The 22,348-nt window shown below is 56.0% G+C and overlaps 2 protein-coding genes across 3 annotated transcripts; both read left to right on the top strand.

Moving 5' to 3' along the window:
* Positions 1-2,652: 2,652 nt before the first annotated feature.
* Positions 2,653-3,069, top strand: NANOS2 (nanos C2HC-type zinc finger 2). Its single transcript, XM_008511524.1, has one exon. The coding sequence runs from the start codon at positions 2,653-2,655 to the stop codon at positions 3,067-3,069; it is 417 nt and encodes a 138-aa protein (XP_008509746.1).
* Positions 3,070-12,851: 9,782 nt separating this feature from the next.
* Positions 12,852-20,339, top strand: MYPOP (Myb related transcription factor, partner of profilin). Of its 2 annotated transcripts, XM_070633012.1 has the most exons (4): positions 12,868-12,930; positions 13,380-13,489; positions 13,680-14,239; positions 19,029-20,339. In XM_070633012.1, exons 3-4 carry the CDS (start codon positions 13,732-13,734, stop codon positions 19,721-19,723), a joined length of 1,203 nt encoding a protein of 400 aa, XP_070489113.1. In that variant the 5' UTR covers positions 12,868-12,930; positions 13,380-13,489; positions 13,680-13,731; the 3' UTR covers positions 19,724-20,339. The 2 variants fall into 2 exon arrangements, with proteins under 2 accessions (XP_070489112.1, XP_070489113.1); XM_070633011.1 differs by lacking the exon at positions 13,380-13,489 and having other exon boundaries at positions 12,852-12,930.
* The last annotated feature ends 2,009 nt before the right edge of the window (positions 20,340-22,348 follow it).

The raw sequence follows: 22,348 nt of genomic DNA, 5'->3' as shown, positions 1-22,348 counted from the left end.
GGACATGGTAAGCACTCAAGACTTAGGAATCATCTGTGCAAAAGACAGTCTGTGGACATGTAGAGCAAGGGAATATTACACGGTCTGGGGAGACGGCTTAGCTCCAGCCATTCGTTCATCCTGCTAACATCCCCTGCTCTGCTCTCGCATCAGTGACCAGGACAGCCCTGGCCCTGACCTCCCCGGGCTCACAGATTACCAGCGAGGACAGACATCAAACAAGCCATGATCCAAATCATTACTTCCAAAGGAAATCACAGAAAGTTGGAAAATCACATTGTAAGAAGACCTTTCCTCTGACATTCATGAATTCCTCTCTCTGTCACCTCCCAACCATGAGCCCATCCGCAGAGACAATACATTCACTCAATAAGCATTTATGAAGCTTTTTTTTTTTTTTTTTTTTTTTTGCTGAGGAAGATTGGCCCCGTATTAAGCTCTTTCTGAAGGCAGGACACACTGTCTGCCATCACGGAGTTCTCAACAGGCCTTGTTCCGATTTTGCTACTTGATCAAATGGAGACAACATGAGTTGACAGGGACAGTGCCACTGCCCCGTTCAATCAATGCAACCAGAAGAGCTTCTTACAACCAATATCTCATAGGTCCCTCCTCTTATGCCCTTTGGTGGCTCCCTGTGGCTCAGAAAGCAAAGACCAAGTACATCACCAGTTCTTAACCCCGTGAGACCCAACATCTACTTTATATAATATTTTGAAATGCCCCTTTAGGGGCCCCATGGTCAAGTGGTTCAAATTCCATGTGCTCCGCTTCAGTGGCCTGGGTTCACAGGTTTGGATCCCGGGCATGGACCTACTCCACTCGTTGGCCATGCTGTGGTGGCATCCCACATACAAAATACAAGAAGATTGGCACAGACGTTAGCTCAGCAACAATATTCCTCGAGCAAAAAAAAGAGGAAGATTGGCAACAGATGTTAGCTCAGGGCTAATCTTCCTCACCAAAAAAAAAAAAGAAAAGAAAAGAAAAGAAAAAAGAAACGCCCCTTTAGTATCCTGGGTGTCGGGTGGGACACTGGAAAGTTAACAAGACCGTATCTTGGTCACGTGGATTGTCGAGACATCTGGTGTCCCTAGTCCCAGTCCACCAAATTCGGTCACACCTCCAATCGCTGTGACAAACCCAAAATGTCCCCACCATTTCCAAAATGTCCCCTGAGGGCGCCCCACAGTCTGATGGCATCCAGCCCCCGTACACCAGGACGGCTTCGTCTCGGGACTCTCACTCCATTCTGACCAGCCCGGCCTCCTGCTGTCCCCCAAAACTTCAGGCCTTGGTGTCTTGTGCTCCTCTCCCCAGAAGATTCTTCTTTGTGGTCTCAGCTTCCGGGTCACGTCCCCCAGCCCAGCCTCGCTCAGAGCCTCCCTGTCTCTGTGTAGGTGGGTCTTTTTGGTCTATTGTTTTCTCCTTTGCTGGCTGTCACCCCGCTGGACTGGTCGCTTACGAAACAGGCACAAGGTAGCTGTGGTCACCACTGAGGTTCCAGTACCCAATGCAAGGGACCTCAGTGACCGTGTGTTGAGTGACCAAGGGGCCCAATGGAGATCGTTGGTGGAGGAAGAATTCCTGGAGGTGGCATGGGCAGGAGGCAAGGTTTTTGCGTGGTCCCAAAGGTCGGGAAGGACTGGGGACAATGTGCGGGGCCAAGGCAGGGCGTTCTGAGTGAGACTGTGCCCTGCCATGGTCCTCTGTTGCTTCTAAGATCAACTCCCCGTGAATCCGGAGCCGGACCTGCGTGCAAATCCCAACTCTGCCATTTCCCTACTGTGTGACCTTGAGTACATTCCTTAACCTCTCTGAGCCTCATACCCTTCTCCATAAAATAGAAATGATGGTGCCCACCTCCTTGAGAGATGATGGGGTTCAAAGAGATTGTGTGGATAAAACATCGAACATGGTAGGATGCACTTAATAAATATTTGTTGAATAAGTGGCTCCTAGTTCAGGGTGTGATGAAAATTTAGGTTTTCATCCAAAAGAGGGAGGAGGAGCTCTAGCTTTGGAGTCCCACAGATCTGGGCTAGGGCCCCAGCTTTGCCACTGGCATGCTATGTGACTCTGGGCCAATGAGGTTCCCTCTCTGAGCTTCCAGTGCTCACCTATAAAACGGGGGTCATAACTGTGTTTTCCACATGGAGTTTTGGGGAGGATTAAATCAGATCGTGAAGGTAATCGTGCAGCACGGCATCCAGCTCGGAGGAAGGGGCTGTTATTATTATTTGGAGCGGCTCTGGGGTGTAGGGAGAGAGCAGGCCCCTGGCCTTGCAGTGCGGGAGGATGGGGGCGCAGGCATTCGCCTATGTGGAGCCTTATTGAATGGATAGGGAAACTGAGGCCCAGGGAGGGGAAGGGCCTTTCCAGAGGTCACAGAGCACAGTGGAGGCAGAGCAGGGCCCAGCGACAAGGGCGATGACGTCCTTCCAGGTCTCCGTGGGAGATTAAAGTCAGTTGGGGATCATGGGTAGGGAGTGGGCCCTTTAAATCCTAAGCTCCACCTTTGCTTGGAAGGGTCTTTGGGGAGTATAAAAGGGGGGCTGCAGCTCCTCTCTGCTCCAGAAAAGCGTCTGCTGCTCCTGCCTGCTGGTCCCCAGCCTCTCTCCAGCCACCCAGCACCAACCCCACCTGGGTGCCATGCAGCTGCCACCCTTCGACATGTGGAAGGACTATTTCAACCTGAGCCAAGTGGTGTTGGCACTGATCCAGAGTCGGGGGCAAAGGCCAGAGGCCCAAGGGACTGGGGAGTCAAGACCGGAGCCCCCGCTGGGGCAGGATCAGGGGCTGGGAGGGCCGGGGGCCGGCAGGGGCCTGGCCACCCTGTGCAACTTCTGCAAGCACAACGGGGAGTCACGCCACGTCTACTCCTCACACCAGCTGAAGACCCCGGAGGGCGTGGTGGTGTGTCCCATCCTCCGGCACTACGTGTGTCCGCTGTGCGGGGCCACCGGCGGCCAGGCCCACACGCTCAAGTACTGCCCGCTCAACGGTGGCCAGCAGTCGCTCTACCGTCGCACTGGGCGCAATTCGGCCGGCCGCAAGGTCAAGCGCTGAGGACCGTGGGGTGCCCACCCCCCATTCCTCCAACCCCCCTGGTTCGGTCCCCACCAAGTCCCTGCACCCACCCCCCCCCGGACTCACTCAGCACTTTGGAACCTCTGTTCGCCAGAACTCTGTCCCCGCTGGATCCGGAAACAATCGAGGCTGCTGGGGACCCAGGCCAGCACTGCCCCCTGGGATCTCTCAGCCCTTGGGGCTCCGTCCTGGGGGTGTCTGTGGATTCTCGGAGCAGCAGGACCCTGCCGCTTGCGTGGCACAGCCCCGTGGCTCCTTCTGGGCCACAGCCTGGATCTTCAGTCCTTTGGGGGGCCTGCTGGTGAGCCAGCCCTGCCCGCTCTGACTTCTCAGCCCCCGGATTCCATTCCACATGGTATTCTTGGATCCTTGGACCTCGGGGACCCCACGGTGCTCTCCCAGGCCAGCCCTCAGAATTTGGAGAGAGTGTACCAGGCTGGCATGGACCCACCAGCCCAAGACCTTCACGATGGGATTCAGCCTCCAGACCCGCCTGTCCACCTTCTTCAGCCACCTGTAGACCCCTGGTGTCATCGTGGAACCGGCTGGATCGGCTAGACAGTTGCTCCCTGCTCTCAGCAGCCCACCCCTCAGGAGCTGGGGGAGGGCGGGGGCGCAGGGCAGGGGCACCAGGTCTGCACAGGCTTCTCCGGGGGTGGGGTAACCGACACCCTTCCACTCCCCCTGGTTGTTATCCCGTTTCCCGGCGCTCCTGCCCCCCAACCGCAAATCACTCCCCCAGCGAGAGGGCTGGGCGTCTCTCGCCACCTCCCACCCACCCCCCAAATCACCATCGTTTGCTAAAGGGGCGTTTTATTTCTCCCGGGTTTTTTTTTTTTTTCGTTCTCCAACGGGTTTAGTGCCCGGATGGAAAGAATGGCACCTGCCTGGATTTTATTTTAAGGGGCCAAGAAGAGCCCCGGTCAGATTTTAAGTTGTTCGGTTTTTGGCTCAGGGCTGGGGGCCCGGGGGCTGAGCTCTGGGGAATAAAGAGCGTTTCTGGTTGTCTTTGAAACCGCCCTGTCTGTTTCTGTCTTCGGGCTGAACCCGCCCCCCCTCCGAGGCTGGGGGAGGGAGCCAAGGCCCGCAGGGCCCCAAAACCTGGGAAGCGGCAGGCGGGGCAGGACCTCTCACGACCTGACCCCATACATCCTCCGGACACAGGTCACCTGTGGACTGGTCCCCAAGGCCCAGCCTCCACCTTGACCTTGGATTCCCTTTCTGCATCCTTCCTCGGGCTCTGTCCAGGGGCGCCCCCATCCTTCCCTGGTAGACCGCAAGTCTTCCGGGAGCGGCTTATGGTGGTTCTTTTGTGCACCAGGACCCCACTGGGGAGGCGATAAAAAATCGCTGCCCCTGAGAAACGCACGTATGCACAAAATATTGCATATGATATCAAGGCTTCTTGTATTTCATTGTTCCAGAAATATTTATGGAGCCAGGCAGTGTTCTAGGTACTGCAGGGCACAGCGGTCAGCAGAGCAGACAAGAGCCCTGCCCTCAGGGAGCTGACAATCAATCAATATATAATATAACGTCAGGTGGGCCATAAGTGCTAGGAAGGAAGAGAAGGGAGGGTAAGGGATGGGGAGCGAAGGAGAGGCTGTTTTATACAAGGTGGTCAGGGAAGGCCTTTCTGTGGAGGCGACACTGGGGCAGGGTCCAAATGAACTGAGGAAAGCAGAGAACATCCGGGGAAAGAGCATTCCAGGCAGAGGAGACAGCCCGTTCAAAGGCCCTGGGGTGGGATGGAATCTGGTGCATTCAATCCGATAAGCTAGAGGCTGGCTGAGGAAGAGACATGATCAGAGAGGCTAAGAGGTGGGCAGAGAGTCCAGAATCTCGCAGACCCCGGTGGGAATTTGACCTTCATGGTGCATTCTCAGACTCTGAAATCCACCATGGCCTCCCCCAACCCGTGTGCTAGTCGCACAGAGAACCAAAGACTCCGGTTAATTTTTTTTTTTTCCAGGAAGATTAGCCTTGAGCTAACATCTGCTGCCAATCCTCCTCTTTTTGCTGAGGAAGACTGGCCCTGAGCTAACATCTGTGCCCATCTTCCTCTACTTTATATGTGGGATGCCTGCCACAGCATGGCTTGCCAAGCGGTGCGTAGGTCCACACCCGGGATCCGAACCAGCAAACCCGAGGCTGCCAAAGCGGAACATGTGAACTTAACCACTGCGCCACCCGGCTGGCCCCAGGACCCCGGTTCCTTAACTCTTCCTCTGCTCACAGGTCCTTATCCAAAAACACAGCTCTGCCCATAATAGAGACCCCCAAGTTAAATCAAACAATAGGAAAAAGGGACGCCCCAACGCCAGCGCCCCTGCGATGTTGAGCCCGGCACAGGGGTGCTCTGGAGGAAGAGGGTGCTGCATCGGGCAGGAAGCTGATGGCCTCTCAAATGGGGGAGATAGGGGACAGTTTGATAGTTTCATAAAGGGACCGACTCTGGCAAAGTGCGGGCAGCAGTTCTAGAAACCAACAAGGGGTGGTCTCCTCAGGATTCAGGGGAATCAGGACGGCTGGAGGGGGCATCCTCGAGACCTGGAGAAGGGAGCGGGGAAGATGGTGAGGTCGGTCTGGGGTATGGAGGACGCGAAGTGCCTGGAGACACCCGAGGGGAAGCATCCAAGAGGCTGCTGGACACCTGGGTCTGAGGCTCCGAGGAGCGGGCTGGAGACAGACAATTAGTGGTTGTCAAGTTCCGTTTTTCTTTTTTAATGAACTAAGCCATTTCTTCAACAGATGATTACACAGCAGTGTAGCTGACGGGAGCTGAGGACACTAAAGGAGCCGAAGGAACAATGTCCCCTGACCTCGATGTCCTCCAGTGCCTCACACCTGCAGATCCCAGACGCCTCTGCCGAGGGCTGCCTCCCTTCAGCCTTCTCATGAGCTCCAGATCAGCCTTAGACCAACGCCCCACTCAGCCCACACTCTTCACGGAGACGCAGCATCCTGGCTGCCTCCCCGGGACGCCCAAGGGAAGGGAGCTGTCTAGGTGACACCCAGGTGTCTGGCCCAGGTCCCAGTTGGGTATATGGGGTCCGTTAGGATATGGCAAGTGTAAGCCACTCAGTGGGTGTTATGGGTCAAATGGTGTCCCCCCAAAAGATATACTGAAGTCCTAACGCCCAGCACTTCCGAATGTGGTCCTAGCTGGAAATAGGGTCATGGCAGATGTAACTAGCTAAGATGAGGTCATCCAGGAGGGGGTGGGCCCTTATTCCATGACCGTGTCCTTGTAAGAAGAGGAGAGAGACACACAGGGGAAGACAGCTCTGTGAAGACAGAGGCAGAGACTGGGGTGATGGTACCACAAGCTAAGGAACGCCTGGGGCCACCAGAAGCTGGAAGAGGCAAGGAAGGACCCTCCCCTAGAGCCTTCAGACGGACTGTGGCCCTGCCAACAGCCTGATGGCAGATTTCTAGCTTCCAGAGCTGTGAGAGAAGGTAGTTCTGTTGTTTGAAACCACCCCGTTTATGGTACTTGGTTGTGGCCGCCCTCAGAAACGAATACACTGGGCCCTGAGGGGAGGCATCCAGAATATGGTTGGCGCTAGGGGATTCCGGGCTGAGAGGGGAGTTGGGTCTGAATCAGATCTGGAGCTCGTGAGAAGGCTGGAGACAGGGAGCCACTGGCAGAGGTGAGGTGTAGGGAGCTCTGCAGGTGTGGGTGCACCGAGGCAGGAGGAGGCACGAGGGCTGGGCACACTCCAGCCACACCCCCATCCCCTGTGGGACCTCCCACGAACACAGAGACAAGGGAGCCAGGTGGATGGAGACACAGGGCAGCGTCCTGGGCTCAGGGCAGGCCCACAGGGGGCAGAGTGGGCCCGGCCTGCTCAGGGGCCTGGTGAGCCCACTCTGAGCCTTCTAGAACAGAGCAGAGGACGACACATCGGCCGCACTCCACGCATAGGAGGGAACGCTGGAGAACGACCTCCTCCCTCAGCACCACTTTGGGCATAGACGGGGAGGGGCAGTTCCACACCCACTTGGGACCCGGGAAGGAAAATCAGGTCAGTTATAGATCGACCTAGAACCCCCCAGACTTCCGGTTATGCCCTGAAATGTACAAGCCTAAGGCTGACCCCTGACCCTCACGTTCCCACCGCGGTCACAGGTGCCTACCATTTCATGGGGCTCGGAAACTGAATTTGTGCGCCTGCGGGGTCCAGGGTCCTGGTGAGCTGCAACTATAGGCTAAAGTGGATTTCCAATGCTGACCAGAATCCGGGCCATTCTGGAGAATCGTATACAAAGGAGGGGAAAGGTAACTCCACGAACTAAAGGCTTCTTATTTTTAATCCGTATTGAGCATGTTGAGAGACCACTTTCTGGTTTATTTTTCTGTGTCTCTTTTTATGCATCTTTCAATTTGTCTCCTTCCTTCCTTCCTTTATCCTTTCTTTCTTCCTTCTCCCCTCTTTCCTCCCTCCCTCCGTCCCCCTCTTTCAGTCATTCTGATGAATGCGAGCCTTTCTCCCAGACTCCACTCTCACCCCGTACCACTGCCTATGAAATACCCACTGGATGTCTCATCGTGTCCACAATGGAAATCGCACGCCCATCAGAAATCCTGTCAGCTCGACCCTCAAAATACATCCAGAGTCTGACCATCTCTCCCCGGCCCACCACTGCGTGATCTCCATCCCCACCTCTCACCAGGACTATTGCAGCCGCCTCTTCGCTGGTCGCCCTGCCTCTGCTCTTGACCACCTAGGGTATGTTTTCAAACTCCGACAAAAGGGATCCCATTAAAACACAAGTCAGCTCATGTCCCTCCTCGGCTCAGAGCCCTCCTGTGTCAGAGTAGAAGCCAAAGTTGTTGTGGCCTCTCTCTGATCTCTTCTCCCAGCCTCTCCTCACGTGTTCCTTGAACTTCTAAGAGCATTGATGCCTCAGGGCCTTTGCACTTACCCTTCCCCCTACTCAGATTGCTCTCAGTCCAGATACTCACGTGGCTCACTCTCTCACCTCCTACAGTTCTTTGCTTAAATGTCACCTTCTCTCTGAGGCCTTCCCATCCCCACACTCCTGACCTCACTTACCCTGCTCTACTTCTCTTTCCTCCTCAACACTTACTGCCATTGAACACACTCTATGACTTATTTATTGATTACATCTATGGTTGTGATGGTCAATTAGATGTGTTAACTTGGTGAGGCTATGGTCCCCAGTCACTCAAACACTAATCCCACTGTTGCTATTAAAGTATTTTGTAGATGCCATTAAAGTCTGTAATTAGTTGACTTGAAGTAAGGAAGATTATCCTAGATAAATTTGGTGGGCCTGATCTAATCAGTTGAAAGGTTGAAAGAACAGAGCTGAGAATTCCTCTCCTGGATCTGGTTCCTTTCACTTTTTACTGCAACCCACACTGAGAAATTCATTTTACAGCATGATTCAACATGCACACACACACACACTTTAAACAAAAATTTCACAAAATAATCATCTTAGTAATACTAATAGGGCAATTAGTAGACATCAGAAACTGCTCAAATACTTCATACATATTGACCCAGTTAATACTCATAACATACCAGTGAGGTAGAGACCAGGGTTAATTCCCATTTTAGAGAGGAAAACTAAGGCCCAGAGAGGTTAAGCAACCTGTCCAAGGTTACGTAACAAGTAACTGGAAGAATTTGAACCCAGACAGGCTGGCTCCAGAGCTGAGCTGTTTCCACTATCCTGTGGTCTGTCTCAACCACCTCTGAAAATACATAACTGGGACAGACGTTGCTCAAGGCAATACTTACCTTACTACATGCAACGCATATTTTCCTCTTCTGTTTTATTTTGTTTGTTTTCTGCTGGTTGCAACCCACTAAATATTTTTCTGGACCCATGAATGGGTAAGGACCCACAGTTTAGAAAGCCGTCCCTAATTCACCCCCATCCCAAAGGGTTTGCCCTCTGACCTCGTGCCTCCTCCTGCCTCCGTGCACCCACACCTGCAGAGATCCCTACACCTCACCTCTGCCAATGGCTCCCTGTCTCCAGCCTTCTCACAAGCTCCGGATCTGACTCAGACCCAACTTCCCCCTCAGCCCAGACTGTCCTGGCGCCAACCATATTCTGGATGCCTCCCCTCAGGGGCCAGTGTATTCGTTTCTGAGGGCGGCCACAACCAAGTACCATATACTGGGTGACTTCGAACAGAACTACCTTCTCTCACAGCTCTGGAAGCTAGAAACCTACCATCAGGCTGTTGGCAGGGCCACAGTCCGTCTGAAGGCTCTAGGGGAGGGTCCTTCCTTGCCTCTTCCAGCTTCTGGTGGCCCCAGGCGTTCCTTGGCTTGTGGTGCATCACCCCAGTCTCTGCCTCTGTCTTTCCCTCTGTCTCTCCCCTCATCTTATAAGGACACTCGTCATGGATTAAGGGCCCACCCAACTCCTGTATGACCTCATCTTCGCTGATTACATCTGCAATGACCCTATTTCCAACTAAGGTCACATTCTGAAGTGCTAGGGGCTTAGGACTTCAACATACTAATTTTGGGTGGGACAATATTCAACCCATAACACTCACTGAGCACTTTGCACTCACCACATCCTGACAGACCCCATATACCCAACTGGGACCCGGGCCAGAGAACTAGGTGTCACCCGGACGGCTCCCTTCTCATCCCCAGCCTGACAGTCACCGTGCTCTGGACATTCTGCCTCTCGAATGTCTTCCAATTCATTTCCACTCTTCCCGCCCACCCTGCCCTGTGCACTCTCCCCACCCTCTCCTGGCCCCTATCCCGGGTTTCTCCCTTGACTCTGGCCGATAGCCTGGCCCCCTCCCATCTACCCTCCATACAAAGGCCAGGGGGTCTTTCTAAAGCACACATCGGACCCTGTTCTTCCTTGCTCAGAACCCATAGGGTCCCACTCAAGCTCCTTAGCGTTGCCCATAAGGCCCTGCCTGCATGGGCCGCCCCTGACTCCTGGACCCTGACTCCTCAAGGGGCACAGGGTGGGACCTCATCGAAACTCAGCCCTGGGGACAGTCACCTTGCCACCCACTCTGCACCTGCACCCACTCAGAAAACAATGTGGCCAGAGAAAAACACACAGCCACGGGAACTCATCTCGTTTCAATTTCAAATCCAATAACCTCAAGTGATTGGTTCTACTGTCTACACTTCCTTGGCCATCAATCCCTATTTCATGCCCTCTTCTCACTCTCCCCTAACCTCAGCACCTCCCCTCACCCTTGACCCGCTTGCTCCTCTACTAAGACAACATATGGAACTGGAAGAAAACGTTTGTATGTTCCTGACACCACATCTCACCACCCCCTGCCTCCATGTCCCCTGCCTCCCTCTCCCTGTTCGCTGTGACTGAACCACCCACGCCCCTTAGACCACCCTCCACTTGTGCCCTGGGTCGCACCCACCATGCCTACTCAAGGACATCGCACCAGGAAATCTCTCTCTCCTCTGCACCATGAGTCTCCCCTCTTCTGGATCATCCCCACTGGCACACAACATGCTGTTACATCTCCCATCTGAAATAAATCTCTCAGGATCCCACGCCCCCTTCAAGATACCACCCTCTTTCTGTGCTAGAAAGGATCGTCTACACAGGCTCTCTCTAAACCCTCTCTTGAACGCCCTCCCAATCAAGCTACTGCCCCCACCACACCAACAAAGCTGCTCTTTTCAGGATTACTGGTGATTGTCATCTTGCTAGCCCCAGGGGTCAGTTCTCGGTCTTCACTGGACTTGGCCTCTGGGCAGCATTTGGCATCACTGAGCCTTCCCTCCGCCTTGATCCGTGCCCTTCCCTTGACCTCCAGGACCTCAGACAGCCCTGGGTCTCCTCACCTCACTGACTGCTCCTCCTCAGTCTCCTTTGCTCATCTCAGCCGTCTACCTTGGAGCGCCCCCAGCTTCAGACCACGGACTTCTCTTTTATCGACACTTGCTCCCTGGCTAACCTCTCTCAGTCTTAGGGATTTAGATGTCATTTGTTCACTGACAACTCCTAAATTTATATCGCAAGACTGAACCGCTCCCTGAAGTCCAGACTCACATATCCGCCTGCCTACCCGACATCTGTCTTGGTTGACTAATGGGCATCTCAAGTTTGGGGACATTTGGACTCCTGATCCTCTTGCAGCACAGCCCCTCTTTGCTTCTGGAAGCTCCATCCTTCCCGTTACTCGGGTCAAAGACATTGGAGTCATCCTCGACTCCTCCCCTTCTATCACTTCTTATAACCAAATCCATTTCACCTCTCCTTTGCAGCTACCACCCTGGTTGGAGCCACCACCATCTGAACCACTGTAGTGGCCTCCTCAGTGGGCACCCAGCTTCCACCTTCGCTCCCTAAAGTCAGTTCTCCAGAGGAATCGCCAGATCTCGTCCTTCCTCTGCTCTGGGTCCTCCCAGGGCTGCCACCTCATAGTCCTTACAGTGACCCACAAGGCCCTGCAGATCTGGCTCCCCATCCCGCCCTCCCTCTGGCTCCCTCCACTGCAGCCCCACTGGCCTCCTCGATCTTCCTAGAACACAGCAGACACAGTAGTACCTCTGGCTGCACTTGCTTCCTCACCTCCTTCCCATCTCTACTCAAATGTCACCTTCTCAGGAAGGGCTCCCCTCGTCACCTTATTTTAAAATTACAGACACACACATAAACCTCATACTCCCCAAACCCTTTTCCTACTTCCATTTTCTTCATAGCACTTATCACCTTCTCACTTATACATCTCATTTAGTTTGCTAATTGTCTGATTCTCCCAGCTCAAAAATGAGCTCCATAGATTTTTGTCTTTTGTATTCAGTGCATCTGGAACTGTGCAGGCACCCAACAACTCTTTGTTGAATAGACGTCTGAAGCACTGTTTATTGAATGACCTTGAGGACTTCTGCAGGATTGCTAAACTACAAATTTCTCGGCCCCACTTAACTCCATCATCCTGCCTTCCAGCTCACCCAAGCGGTGTTCTAGATTCATTCCTGCCTCCGCGCATTTGCTTGCAGTCCTGCCTGCGCCAGGATCACCCTCCCTGCGCCAGGATCACCCTCCCTACTCCAGAAGCTCTCCCTCTGATTTCTCTCCCTGCGCCATGACGTAAATGTGTGGATAGGGGGCCGCCCAGGCATGGTTGAAAGGTTGATGGGTTGCCATGGTTACTGAGCCCGCCTACGGCGGAATATCCCCAGGGTGCCCCGCCCCAACGGGTAATAGGTGGTTAGCAGATGTGGAGCAGCCCAGCGCAGCGGGTATGAGGGGCGGCAACTGGTTTTGTTATGCACCCCCATCCCACCCACGCAGTTGTCATGGAAACGAAGCGCTTCCCTCCAGCGCCGCCTCTCTCCCCTTTCTCCAAGAGAAAGAGACACAAGCACGGCTAGGTGTGGAAGACTGTCCGAAAGGCGGGGACGCCGCTCGGCCCCAGCGCTCTCTCCACCTCTCCCTCCCGCTCCGAGGATTGCTACGCCTGCGCAGGAACTGAGTCCCGGGTACCACGGCCCGCGGGGAGCGAGGGGCGCGCATGCGTGGGATAGAGTTTTGCGCGTGCGCCGTTGTGGCATCGGGAGTCGAGGGGAACAGGCGCAACGCTAACCTTGCGCCTGCGCAGCTGCAGCCCGCTCGTGGAGACCGGTGGGGGGCAATTCTGCGCTTGCGCTGTGGGAGGGGCGTGAAACCCAGGCAGTAAGGGCACAGGGGGCCGACGGGCGCTAGGTGCGCCTGCGCCATGGCTCGCGGGGCGGCTGGGGGCGGGGCCCAGAGGGGGGAGGCAAAGAAGCGGCGGGGGGTGGGAGGGAAGAGGCCGCAGAAGCCCGATCCTTGACCGACGGGCAGGCGGGGGCTGCGGCGGCGCCGGTGAGTGACCCCCGGCCGGACTCGGTCCCCACCCTCCGCGACCCTCACTCTTCCTGGAATCCCCCATAGCCTCCGGTGTCCCCTCCTAATCCCGGACCCCCACTACCCCCCAGAGCTCTCCTTCATTCCTGGCAATCCCCAGAGCCCCCCACAATCCCCGCAGACCCTAATCCCTAGTATTTTACCGTCCCAGCTCCTCCGCTGTGCTGGAAGCCCACCACTCACCATTATTCTTGCACATCCCCTCTGAGGACCCCTTCTCATATCGGTTTTACAGACGTCCCATTGCCCGGGAACCCCCAGAGCGCTCCTCTGCGCCTGATCCCCCCTTCTTGCTGCATCTCCCGTTAGCATCTCCTTGCCCTCCTCACCCCTATGCTTCTTCGACACCCCCATTCTCCTTCCATTTCCCATTCTCCTATGCCCCCATTTTCCTCTAACTCCTACAGACACCCCCTCTTCTTCCGCTGTTCCTCGTTTCCCTCCACCCCTCCAGACCCTCCCCCAATTTGCATCAACTCCGCCTCGCCGTGGCACTTTGCGCCGCGCTAGGCTCCAGGTGAGCGCTCAGCCCGTGTCAGCTATTATTAGGCACTCCGACTGCCCCCGGCGGCCCGTCGCCCCCGTCCGCCCTCCGCCCCCACCCCTGGCCCCCCGGGGACATAGGAGCCGGTGTCGGGGCGGCCGGGTGGGGCGGGCGGCGCGGGGATGCCGAGCCCCCGCCAGCGCCGTGCGCCCTGTGCCCGCAGCGCCGGCGCCCCCCATGCGCCAGGCGGCCGGACGGCGGCGTCGGGGGGCGCCATGGCCTCGGCGGCGGCGGGCGAGACGGAAGAGACCACCCGGCTGCGCAAGCCGCGCTTCTCGTTCGAGGAGAACCAGATCCTGATCCGGGAGGTGCGCGCCCACTACCCGCAGCTCTACGGCGCGCAGAGCCGTCGGGTGAGCGTGGCCGAGCGGCGGCGCGTGTGGGACGGCATCGCCGCCAAGATCAACGGCATCACCAGCTGGAAGCGCACCGGCCAGGAGGTCCAGAAGCGCTGGAACGACTTCAAGCGCCGCACCAAGGAGAAGCTGGCCCGCGTGCCGCACTCCACGCAGGGCGCCGGGCCCGCCGCCGAGGACGCCTTCTCCGCCGAGGAGGAGACCATTTTTGCCATTCTGGGGCCCGGCGTGGCGGGGCCGGGAGCTGGGGCGGGGCCGGAGCAGCCCCCCGCGGCCACCGCCGCCGCCTCCTCGCAGCCGCCGGCCCCCAGCGCCTGCGCCCCGCGCTACGTGTTGTCCGAGGACCGCAGGGAAGACCGACGGTCGGGTGAGTTCCTCCACCATCCTCTTAGCAAGAGCAGCCGGCGCCAAGTCTGCTGTGTGCCCGGTGCTGTTCAAGCGCTTACGTGGCGCGTCACATCCTCACTGCCACCCCGTGAGGTGGGTGCTGTTCTCCCCGTTGTAAACCTGGGGAAACTGAGGCTCAGAAAAGTGACGTGACTCGCCTGCGGTCCACAGCTAGTGACCGCCGAAGTCAGGAAGGGAACCCAAACCTAGGAGTCCTGGCCCCGGGGTCTACACCCGGGATCATCAGCACAGGCAGGATTTCATTAAACAACTGCGGGTTAGTGACTCCCGAGGCTGACTGTCTCTGTTCCCGTCCCAACTTTGTCACTCAGCGGTGTCATTTTGGGTGAGTTATTGCAGTTCGGTTTCTGCATCTGTAAAATGGGGATAAAAAATAGTCACCACCTAAAGGGTTGCTGTGAAGATTAAATGAGTTAAAATGCATAAATTGCTTAGTACAACTCGTCGTCAGCACTTGCTATAATTGCCCATGCCGGGAGGTGCGAACTAGTTCATCATTTTATAAATCGAAGTCTCAGGGAGGGTTGGTAACTTTGTCAAGGTCATGCCCTGAGTAGGGGAGGTATGGAGAGCTGAGCCCACAGACTTGCCACTTAGCCTTGACTCTAGATTGTTATTTTTTCTGTAGCTGTTCCCCCAGGCGCCTGCCCCGTGCTGGGCAGCGTTGGGGACACAGCAGTGACTGAGACATCCTCAAGCCTGCCCTCGGGGGGCTCACAGTCCAGTGAGGGAGACAGACCCATGCGTAGACAGTGATGATTCAGAGCCGGCAGGGCTGGGCTGTGGGACTCCAGAGGGGGCCACCTGACCCAGCCTGGGAGGTCAAGGAGGGCTTCCTGGAGGCGGAGGTGCAGCGTGAGGATGAAGAAGAGCCAGGAAAGTGGTCCTGGTAGAAGGAACAGCATGTGCAGTGGCTTGGAGGCAAGAAGGCCAGTTTAGGAAACCGAGGGAAGTTTCCCAGTTAGGGGAGGAGGGGAAGGGAGAGTGGAAAGTTTGAAGAAAGAACATATTTTGAGATAAGGTTAGAGAGATCAGCAAAGGCCAGACCATTCAGGGCTTTTAGGCTGAGGTAAGGAGTTTGAACTTTATCCGAAGTGCTATGGGGAGCCACTGAAGGGTTTTGAGAAAGGGAGGGACATGGACGTGATCAAACAAGGCAGTTCAGGATCATGTGATTCAGAGAGGGTCATTCACCCAGCCAAGGTCACACAGCAAGTAAGTAGTAGAGTTGGGACTGGAATTCAGGCTGTGTGCAACTCCCAGTCCGTACACTTAACATAACCACTGGGCTAGATTGCCCGGTCGTGACAACAACGATTCATATTGACTGAGAGCAAATGAGTATGTGAGAATTAGATGACACGTGGCATGTAAGTGAAGGTCAAGATTTTGGACTTTATCTTGAGAACATGTGGGAAGCGTGAAAGTGTCTTAAGCAGGACACAATCACTTGGGACCCTTGTTCTCAATGTGAATCAAACTTCAGTGTTTCCATCTGTGAAATGGCTCCATTGAACCAGAGCAGAGATGGCAAACAGATTGTTTCAAAAGTTGTGCAACCCTTTGATTCATTCATTCATCCAGCAAATATTTATTGAGCACCTAATCGGAAGCAGGCACTGTTGTAGATGCTGGGAATACTGTGGAGAAAAAGACAGGGTGGTCAGGGAGGGCTTCTGTGAGGAGGTGAGATTTGAGCAGAAACTTGAATAGAGAGATTGAGCCAAGTGGATATCTGGAGGAAGAGCACTCCAGCTAGAGGAAACAGCACGTGCAAAGGCCCTGAGGTAGAAATGTGCTTACAGCATCCTTTATTAGAATTTTACACAGAGATTACTCACTGTGTGGACCTCATAAAAGAGAAACTGCTGGGCTTGAAGGACTAAAACAGGGCCTGGGGCAGCCTGAGGTGTCTTTGTTAATACAAGAGGGAGAGCTGAAGACCATTTATCTCTGACCTGATATTTGGAAGACCAGTAACGATAACAACGTTGAGAATTTACTGTGTGCCAGGCTCTGGCCTAAGCCCTGTGCCCAGGCTGATTCTGTGAATCTCTCTAATGGTCCTCAGGAAGATGCTCTGTGGTTGTGTCACTTGGTGGTATGTTCACACACACACCCATTAACAGGTGGGGAAACTGAGGCCCACAGGTTGTGAATACATAGGATTCTGGTTATGGCCCTTCCTTTGCCCTGTGGGCATGAAGGCTGGGCCACTCTCTGTTCCTTTTACTCCATAGCCTAGAAAGGCCACGTTTCCGAGTGGCTTCAATTCTCATGCCCCTTAGGAGGGAGACCCGCCACCCTCGGGCCCACAGCGCCTGCCCAAGGCGAGGTGAAAATCGTGGCCTCTGAGCCTGCCTGGGTTCAAATCCCCCTTGGACCATTCGCCAGCTCTGTGACTCCTCTCTAGGCCTCGAGTCACCTTCTTTGTCCCGTGGGGTCACCATGATGGGACCCACCCCGGAGAGTGGCCGCGAGGACTCGGGGAAATGGTGGAGGAGGAGAGCTCAGCCTCTTCGCCCGGGGCCTGGCCAGGAAAGTGTCCAGCAGCTCTTAGTTCTGGTTATCGTCTGTCCCCAGCCTCCGCCACCTCCCCCGCCTGGCTGGCCCGGGGAGGCTGGACCCCTCGGCATTCCAGGCTGGTGCTGGCTGTTCTGGAGAGAGAAGAGCAGGGCGATCTGATGTGGCCTAGGAGCGGGAGGAATGGACATCTGAGCTGGCCACGGGGCAGTCGAGGGGGCGGGGATCCTGGTGGAGGGAACGGCATGTGCACTGGCCCTGAGGCAAGAAACAGGGACAGGAGAAGGCAAGAGCTGAGGCCCCATAGCCCTAGGGAGAGGCTGGACTGTCCCTTATGGGCGCTGCGGGGGCCTGGGGCCCTATGGGTGCTGACAGCCTGGAAGCCACGGCTTTCTCGTTAAAGAGAAAATGTGCTGGACGTTGTTCTAGGCACCAGGGAGACAGCAGTGACCAAAACAAAGCCCTGCCTGGGGGAGCTGCCCTCAGCAGGAGGAGATAGACAGCAGACACAGAGCGAGCCCATGCCAGGGGGAGATAGTGCTATCAAAGAAATCAGGTAGGGTTAGGAGAGAGGAGAGGACAGGGACGGCAGGTCCTACAGACACGGGCAAGGAAGGTCTTCCCAAGGAGGCCATGTTGGAGCAGAGACCTGAGGAGGTGAGGGAGGGAGCCAGGCAGGTGCCTTTCCAGACCAAAGACACAGCAAGTGCAAAGGCCCTGAGGCAGGAGCAGGCCTGATGTGTTTGAGGGCCGACAAGAAAGCCAGGGTGGCTGGAGCCAAGCGAATGAGAGGGAGAGAGAGAGGGGAGGGGTGGGAGATGAGGTCAGGGAGGCAGTGGACATCCTGCAGAGCCTTGCGGGGCCTCGCGGACTTTGCTTTTACTCTGAGTGAGATGAGAGCCACGAGAAGTCTTTGAGGAGAGAAAGACAACACCTGACACGTATTTTTTTAACACCTTTATTGAGCTAGAATTCCCATACCATACATTCTACCCACTTACAGTGTAGAGTTCAGGGGCTTTTAGTCCCGTATATACACACAGTTATGCAGCCATCACTACAATCAATTCTAGAACGTTCGCATCACCCCAGAAAGAAACGCCAGGCCTCTTAGCCATCACCCCGCTTCTCACCCCCTCATCCCCACTCAGCCCTAGACAACTGCTAATCTACTTCCTGTCTCTCTGGATTCACCTATTTTGGACATTTCATAGAAATGGATCATGTGATATGTGGTCCTTTGTGGGTAGCTGCTTTCCCGTAGCATAAGTGATGTGTGTTTTGGTCGGCCCCTCGAGGCTCTGGTGGAGAACAGACCGTGAGGGGCAGGGGTTGAGGCCGGGAGCCCGGGGGGGAGGCATCTGCACTCGTCCGGGTGGGAGATGCTGGTGGCTGGACCAGGGTGAGGGCCGTGGAGGTGGACGGGAAAGGCTGGAGGCTGGATCCGTTGGAGAGCAGAGCCAACAGTATTTGTACACAGATGGTGTCTCGGGGCAGAAAAAGAGCGAAAGGTTTTGGTCTGAGCCCAGCCAGGGGTGGCCAAGGGAGGAGCAGGTCTGAGGAGCACCAGCAACTCCGCTCCAGGCATGGGAGTTTGAGGCATTGAGACAATTGAGGGGGTGTGCCAAGCACACAGCTGGAGGGAGAGGTTCAGGCCGGGCTCGGAAATCGGGGAGCCGCTGCCTGCGGACTGTGGTCAAGTTCCCGAGCGTGAATGAGGTCCCAGCCAAGAGAAGACAGAGGAATCCCAGCAGGCTTGGGGTTGAACTGGAATACACCAGAGCTGACACTGATGCTGGCTGGAGAGAGCCCCTACTTCCAGCCTCCAGAAGCCCCCGCTACTGCCCCAACCACCCCACCTCTCTCCCAGCCCTCCTAGACCTTCCCAGGATCCAGCAGTGCAGCCTGAGAGGTATGTGTGTGGGGGGGGTGTCCAGATGGTTCAGAATCTTCTAGAACATTGGCTCTACCTGGCTCAGCAAGGCATCTCCAGGACCCTGTTTCCATGGAGGCCGGCATTGGCCACCAGTTTATTGTTAAATATATTGACTTTTTCTCCTGGATACAAAGACTGACCTGTCTTGGGACTTCTGGTCCCGGGCACGATCTGATTTAGGCTTTAAAAGGATGGCTCTGAGGCCAAGGTGAGTGGGAGGGGGAAAGGGGAAATCAAGAGGAAGCCTTGTGGGGTCACGCACGCCTTACCTGCATCTCTCTCTCCACAGATACTCCAGCCCACAGCAAGGGGGGCTCCAGCAGCCCCGAGCCCTGGGCCCGGCCCACCTGTAATCCCCAGGAAGGGGGCTGCCCGCCGCCCAAGGAGCGTGAGTCCTCGCCCCCTCCAGCCCTGCAGAGCGTCCAGCTGCCCCGCCTGGCCTTGTCTCCACCGCCCCCAGCCCCGCCAGCACCCCAGCCACCGCAGCAGGTCCAAGTGGCACCTTCCCCCCCAAGCCCCCCACCCCCTCCACTGCCTCCGCCCACCCCCTCTGCCCCAGACCCCTCCCTGGACTTCCTGCGGGCCCAGCAGGAGACTGCCAACGCCATCCGGGAGCTGGCTGGCACGCTTCGGCAGGGACTGGCCAAACTGAGCGAGGCCCTCAGCGCCCTGCTGCCCCTGCTGCCAGGGACCCCAGTCGACCCACTGCCCCCACCGCTGCCTCCACCCCCACCCCCACCCCCCAGGCCTGTCCTGCCGCCACCCACCCCCAAGGTGGAGATCACCCCAGAGCCTGTGTCTGTGGTGGCTGCTGTCGTGGACGGGAACGTGGTGGCAGCCAGGGGGGTGATCATTGCCCCTAGGAGTGAGGAGGGGGCCCCCCGGCCACCCCCAGCCCCCCTCCCTCCCCATGACTCCCCCCCACACAAGAGGAGGAAAGGATTCCCTACACGGAAGAGGCGGGGGCGATGGAAATCTCCATGAAATCTGCTGTGGGGTTCCAGCTTGTTCGCGCTCCTTCTGCCTGCGCCTCCTCGCCCCAGCTTAGCCCACGGAGGAGGGCTCGCCCCTTCCCCAGCCCAGCTGCACCCTGGCTCCCAGCTGTGGGGCGCCAGCACCCCACACCCTGTACGAATTAGTGCCTGATTCTCGGGGGACCTCGTTGCTGGGGCCCCCCCCAGCCCTTTCTCCAGTACAGCGCTGTCTGCCTGGCTGCTTCCCCTACCCCTGACTTCTAAGCCATCAACTTTACGTTATTTATTATCGCCCTTTGTGGGTTGTGGGGGGATCCTCTAGGGGGCGGCACATACCCCCTCCCTAACAACTCCTGGTCTTGACTTGAACAGAAGTGACCTGTGGGGGCCTCCCCATCTCCCCAACCCAGACTTTGGAGGGGGTGGGGGTTGCGAGACAAATCAGAACAGGGATGACAAAGAGGATACAGCGGTCCTGCCCTACCTAGGGAGAGGGGGTGGAGTTCTCACTGGGGAACTGTGGGTCGGGCCCTCTGCCTCTCATTGCAGCCTCCGACCTCCAGAGCTCGACCCCCTCCTGTCTCCCCAGTTATGACAAGATATCAATAAACTTATTTTTAATACAATTACTTGGGGCGCTGTCTGAGACAGGCCTGGGTTCCAGCACCTATACCTGCCCCACCCCCTCCACGGGCAGGTGACCCCCCCCCGCCCTTGAAGTTGGAGGCTGGTGGTTTCCAGCCATTTTTCAGATCGGATTCCTACTTACTCATCCTTCAGGTAACAGCCTAAATGTCATCTCCTCCAGGAGAACCTCCTGGATCCCCTCCCCCAGGCTAGGATGGCTCTGCTGGATCCCCTCCCCCAGGCTAGGATGGCCAATGTCCTGTGGTTCTTTTTCATTGTCCCTAAAGAACAAGTGCCTTTATCTGTTTTAGGCGTCTTTCCCCCATAGTTTCACGAAGGCAGGAGCTGGTTCTCTTTTTTTACTCCCAAACGTGCTGTGGAGGCTGTAGCAACGTGGATCACCACCACCCCCCCAGACGCGGTCAGACCCGACTCGACCCCTGGTGCTGCCCTGGCCGGCTGTATACCGTGGGCCCCCATTTTCCTCAGCTGTAAAATGGGCATCAAGATGAGGAGTCTTTACTTCCTCCAGCTACCTTCTCTTCATCCTTCAGGTCTCAGCTCAAATAACACCTCCTCAAGAAGGGTTTCCTGACACTCCTCTGCCCCAGCAGTTATTAAAAAAATGCAGTTAAATAATCACTCGAGTCCATTGAAATTGAACATCAGCCTCTGTCACCTGGCTGAGCCTGAGCCTGCCTCTGTCACTGCTGTGTCCTCCGTATTTCCCAACGCAGCAGAGGGGTGCCCTCTTTGAATTCATGGGCAGCTTGAAAACAACGATTCGCATTTATGGCGCTCCTTTTCTGGGCCAGGCACCATGCTAAATATTTATATGCATGGTTGCATGTTAACCTGAAGGTACCCAGTGAGAAGCAGATTCGAGGGGCCTCCATTTCTTCCTGAGAAGTTTAGGGACTTGCCCTCGACTTGTCAGGGGCCAAGCTAGTCCGCCTGACAGCTGCCTCTGGCCAGAACTTTTGGCTCCCACTGGTGTTTACTGGAGAACGGTACAAAGGTAATTTTAGGCTCTGTGTGTAGTTTTCTTTTGTAAAAATGTGAGTAGTACCTAAAATCCACAATCATGCACCTAATATTGCTTCGGATGAGACAAAAGTAGATCGTCTTTTTCACGGGAGTCAGTTTCAAGGAAAATGTTAAGAAAATAATCATACAGGTGGTAAGTAAAATTGTGAAGCTGAGACCGCAGTTTGGGTAATGTAAAATCAGAGTTGCTATGGTTACAGTGGGATTTTTTTTGGGGGGGGGGAGCAGGGCAGCCCCGATTCACGTGAAAGCCATGGATGAATGCAACTCTGGCAGGTCATTCTTAAATTTTTGAGCCCTTGTCACCGACCCAGGCCTGGAGGGAGGAAGAGGCCGATGTGGGTGAGCAGCTGGAGACCTGTCCCCCAACCCCACGCCTGCCTCCTTCTGTTCTCGACGCCGGGAAGAAAAAATATGGGGGGTCCGGGAGCATGGTTGGGCCTAGCAGGTAGTAAGCGCTCCAGGTGGGAGAAAGGCGGTCTGGCGTTGCTGTCCCTAGAAACTAGCCCCCCGACTCATCCTCGCCATCTCTGGTCTCTTTCCCTTCCCCTAAATTAGGGAGCTGTCGAGGGTAAGGGTCCCCTCAACTCTGTGCTCTGAAAACACTGAAAGAGTCCCCAGAAACGGACGGGGGGGGACGCGGGAGGACAGAGACAGACGGGGGGAATCGGGAAGGCCTCCCCCCCGCAAACCTCCCAGACAGCGGAAGTGCGTCAGTCTGTCCGCCCCGCAGAGCATTTTGGGAACTGTAGTCAAGTGGCGGGAGGGGGGCGCGGAGAAACTGACAGTGTAACCCTTGGCAGACCAGAGCGCGCCGGCAGAGTCGGAGCCGTTGGAGGGCGCTGGACCACTCCCTTTAGCAGATGAGGCAACTGAGGCAGAGGCCTGGCCTGGAGCTCTTTAGTCCTCTTCTTTCTCCGGCTGTTGCCGGCCCCAGTCGGAGGATGATATCGAAGATTCT

Source organism: Equus przewalskii, chromosome 9 (genome assembly GCF_037783145.1).
Source record: "Equus przewalskii isolate Varuska chromosome 9, EquPr2, whole genome shotgun sequence".
Taxonomy (NCBI): domain Eukaryota; kingdom Metazoa; phylum Chordata; class Mammalia; order Perissodactyla; family Equidae; genus Equus; species Equus przewalskii.
This window is presented reverse-complemented; position numbering and strand designations above follow the sequence as displayed.

Excerpts from the sequence above, each read along its gene's own strand:
- MYPOP (XM_070633011.1), top strand. The coding sequence starts at position 13,732 with ATGGCCTCGGCGGCGGCGGGCGAGACGGAAGAGACCACCCGGCTGCGC. Across the intron at positions 14,240-19,028 it reads CAGGGAAGACCGACGGTCGG|ATACTCCAGCCCACAGCAAG; the intron begins GTGAGTTCCTCC and ends CTCTCTCCACAG.
- NANOS2 (XM_008511524.1), top strand. The coding sequence starts at position 2,653 with ATGCAGCTGCCACCCTTCGACATGTGGAAGGACTATTTCAACCTGAGC.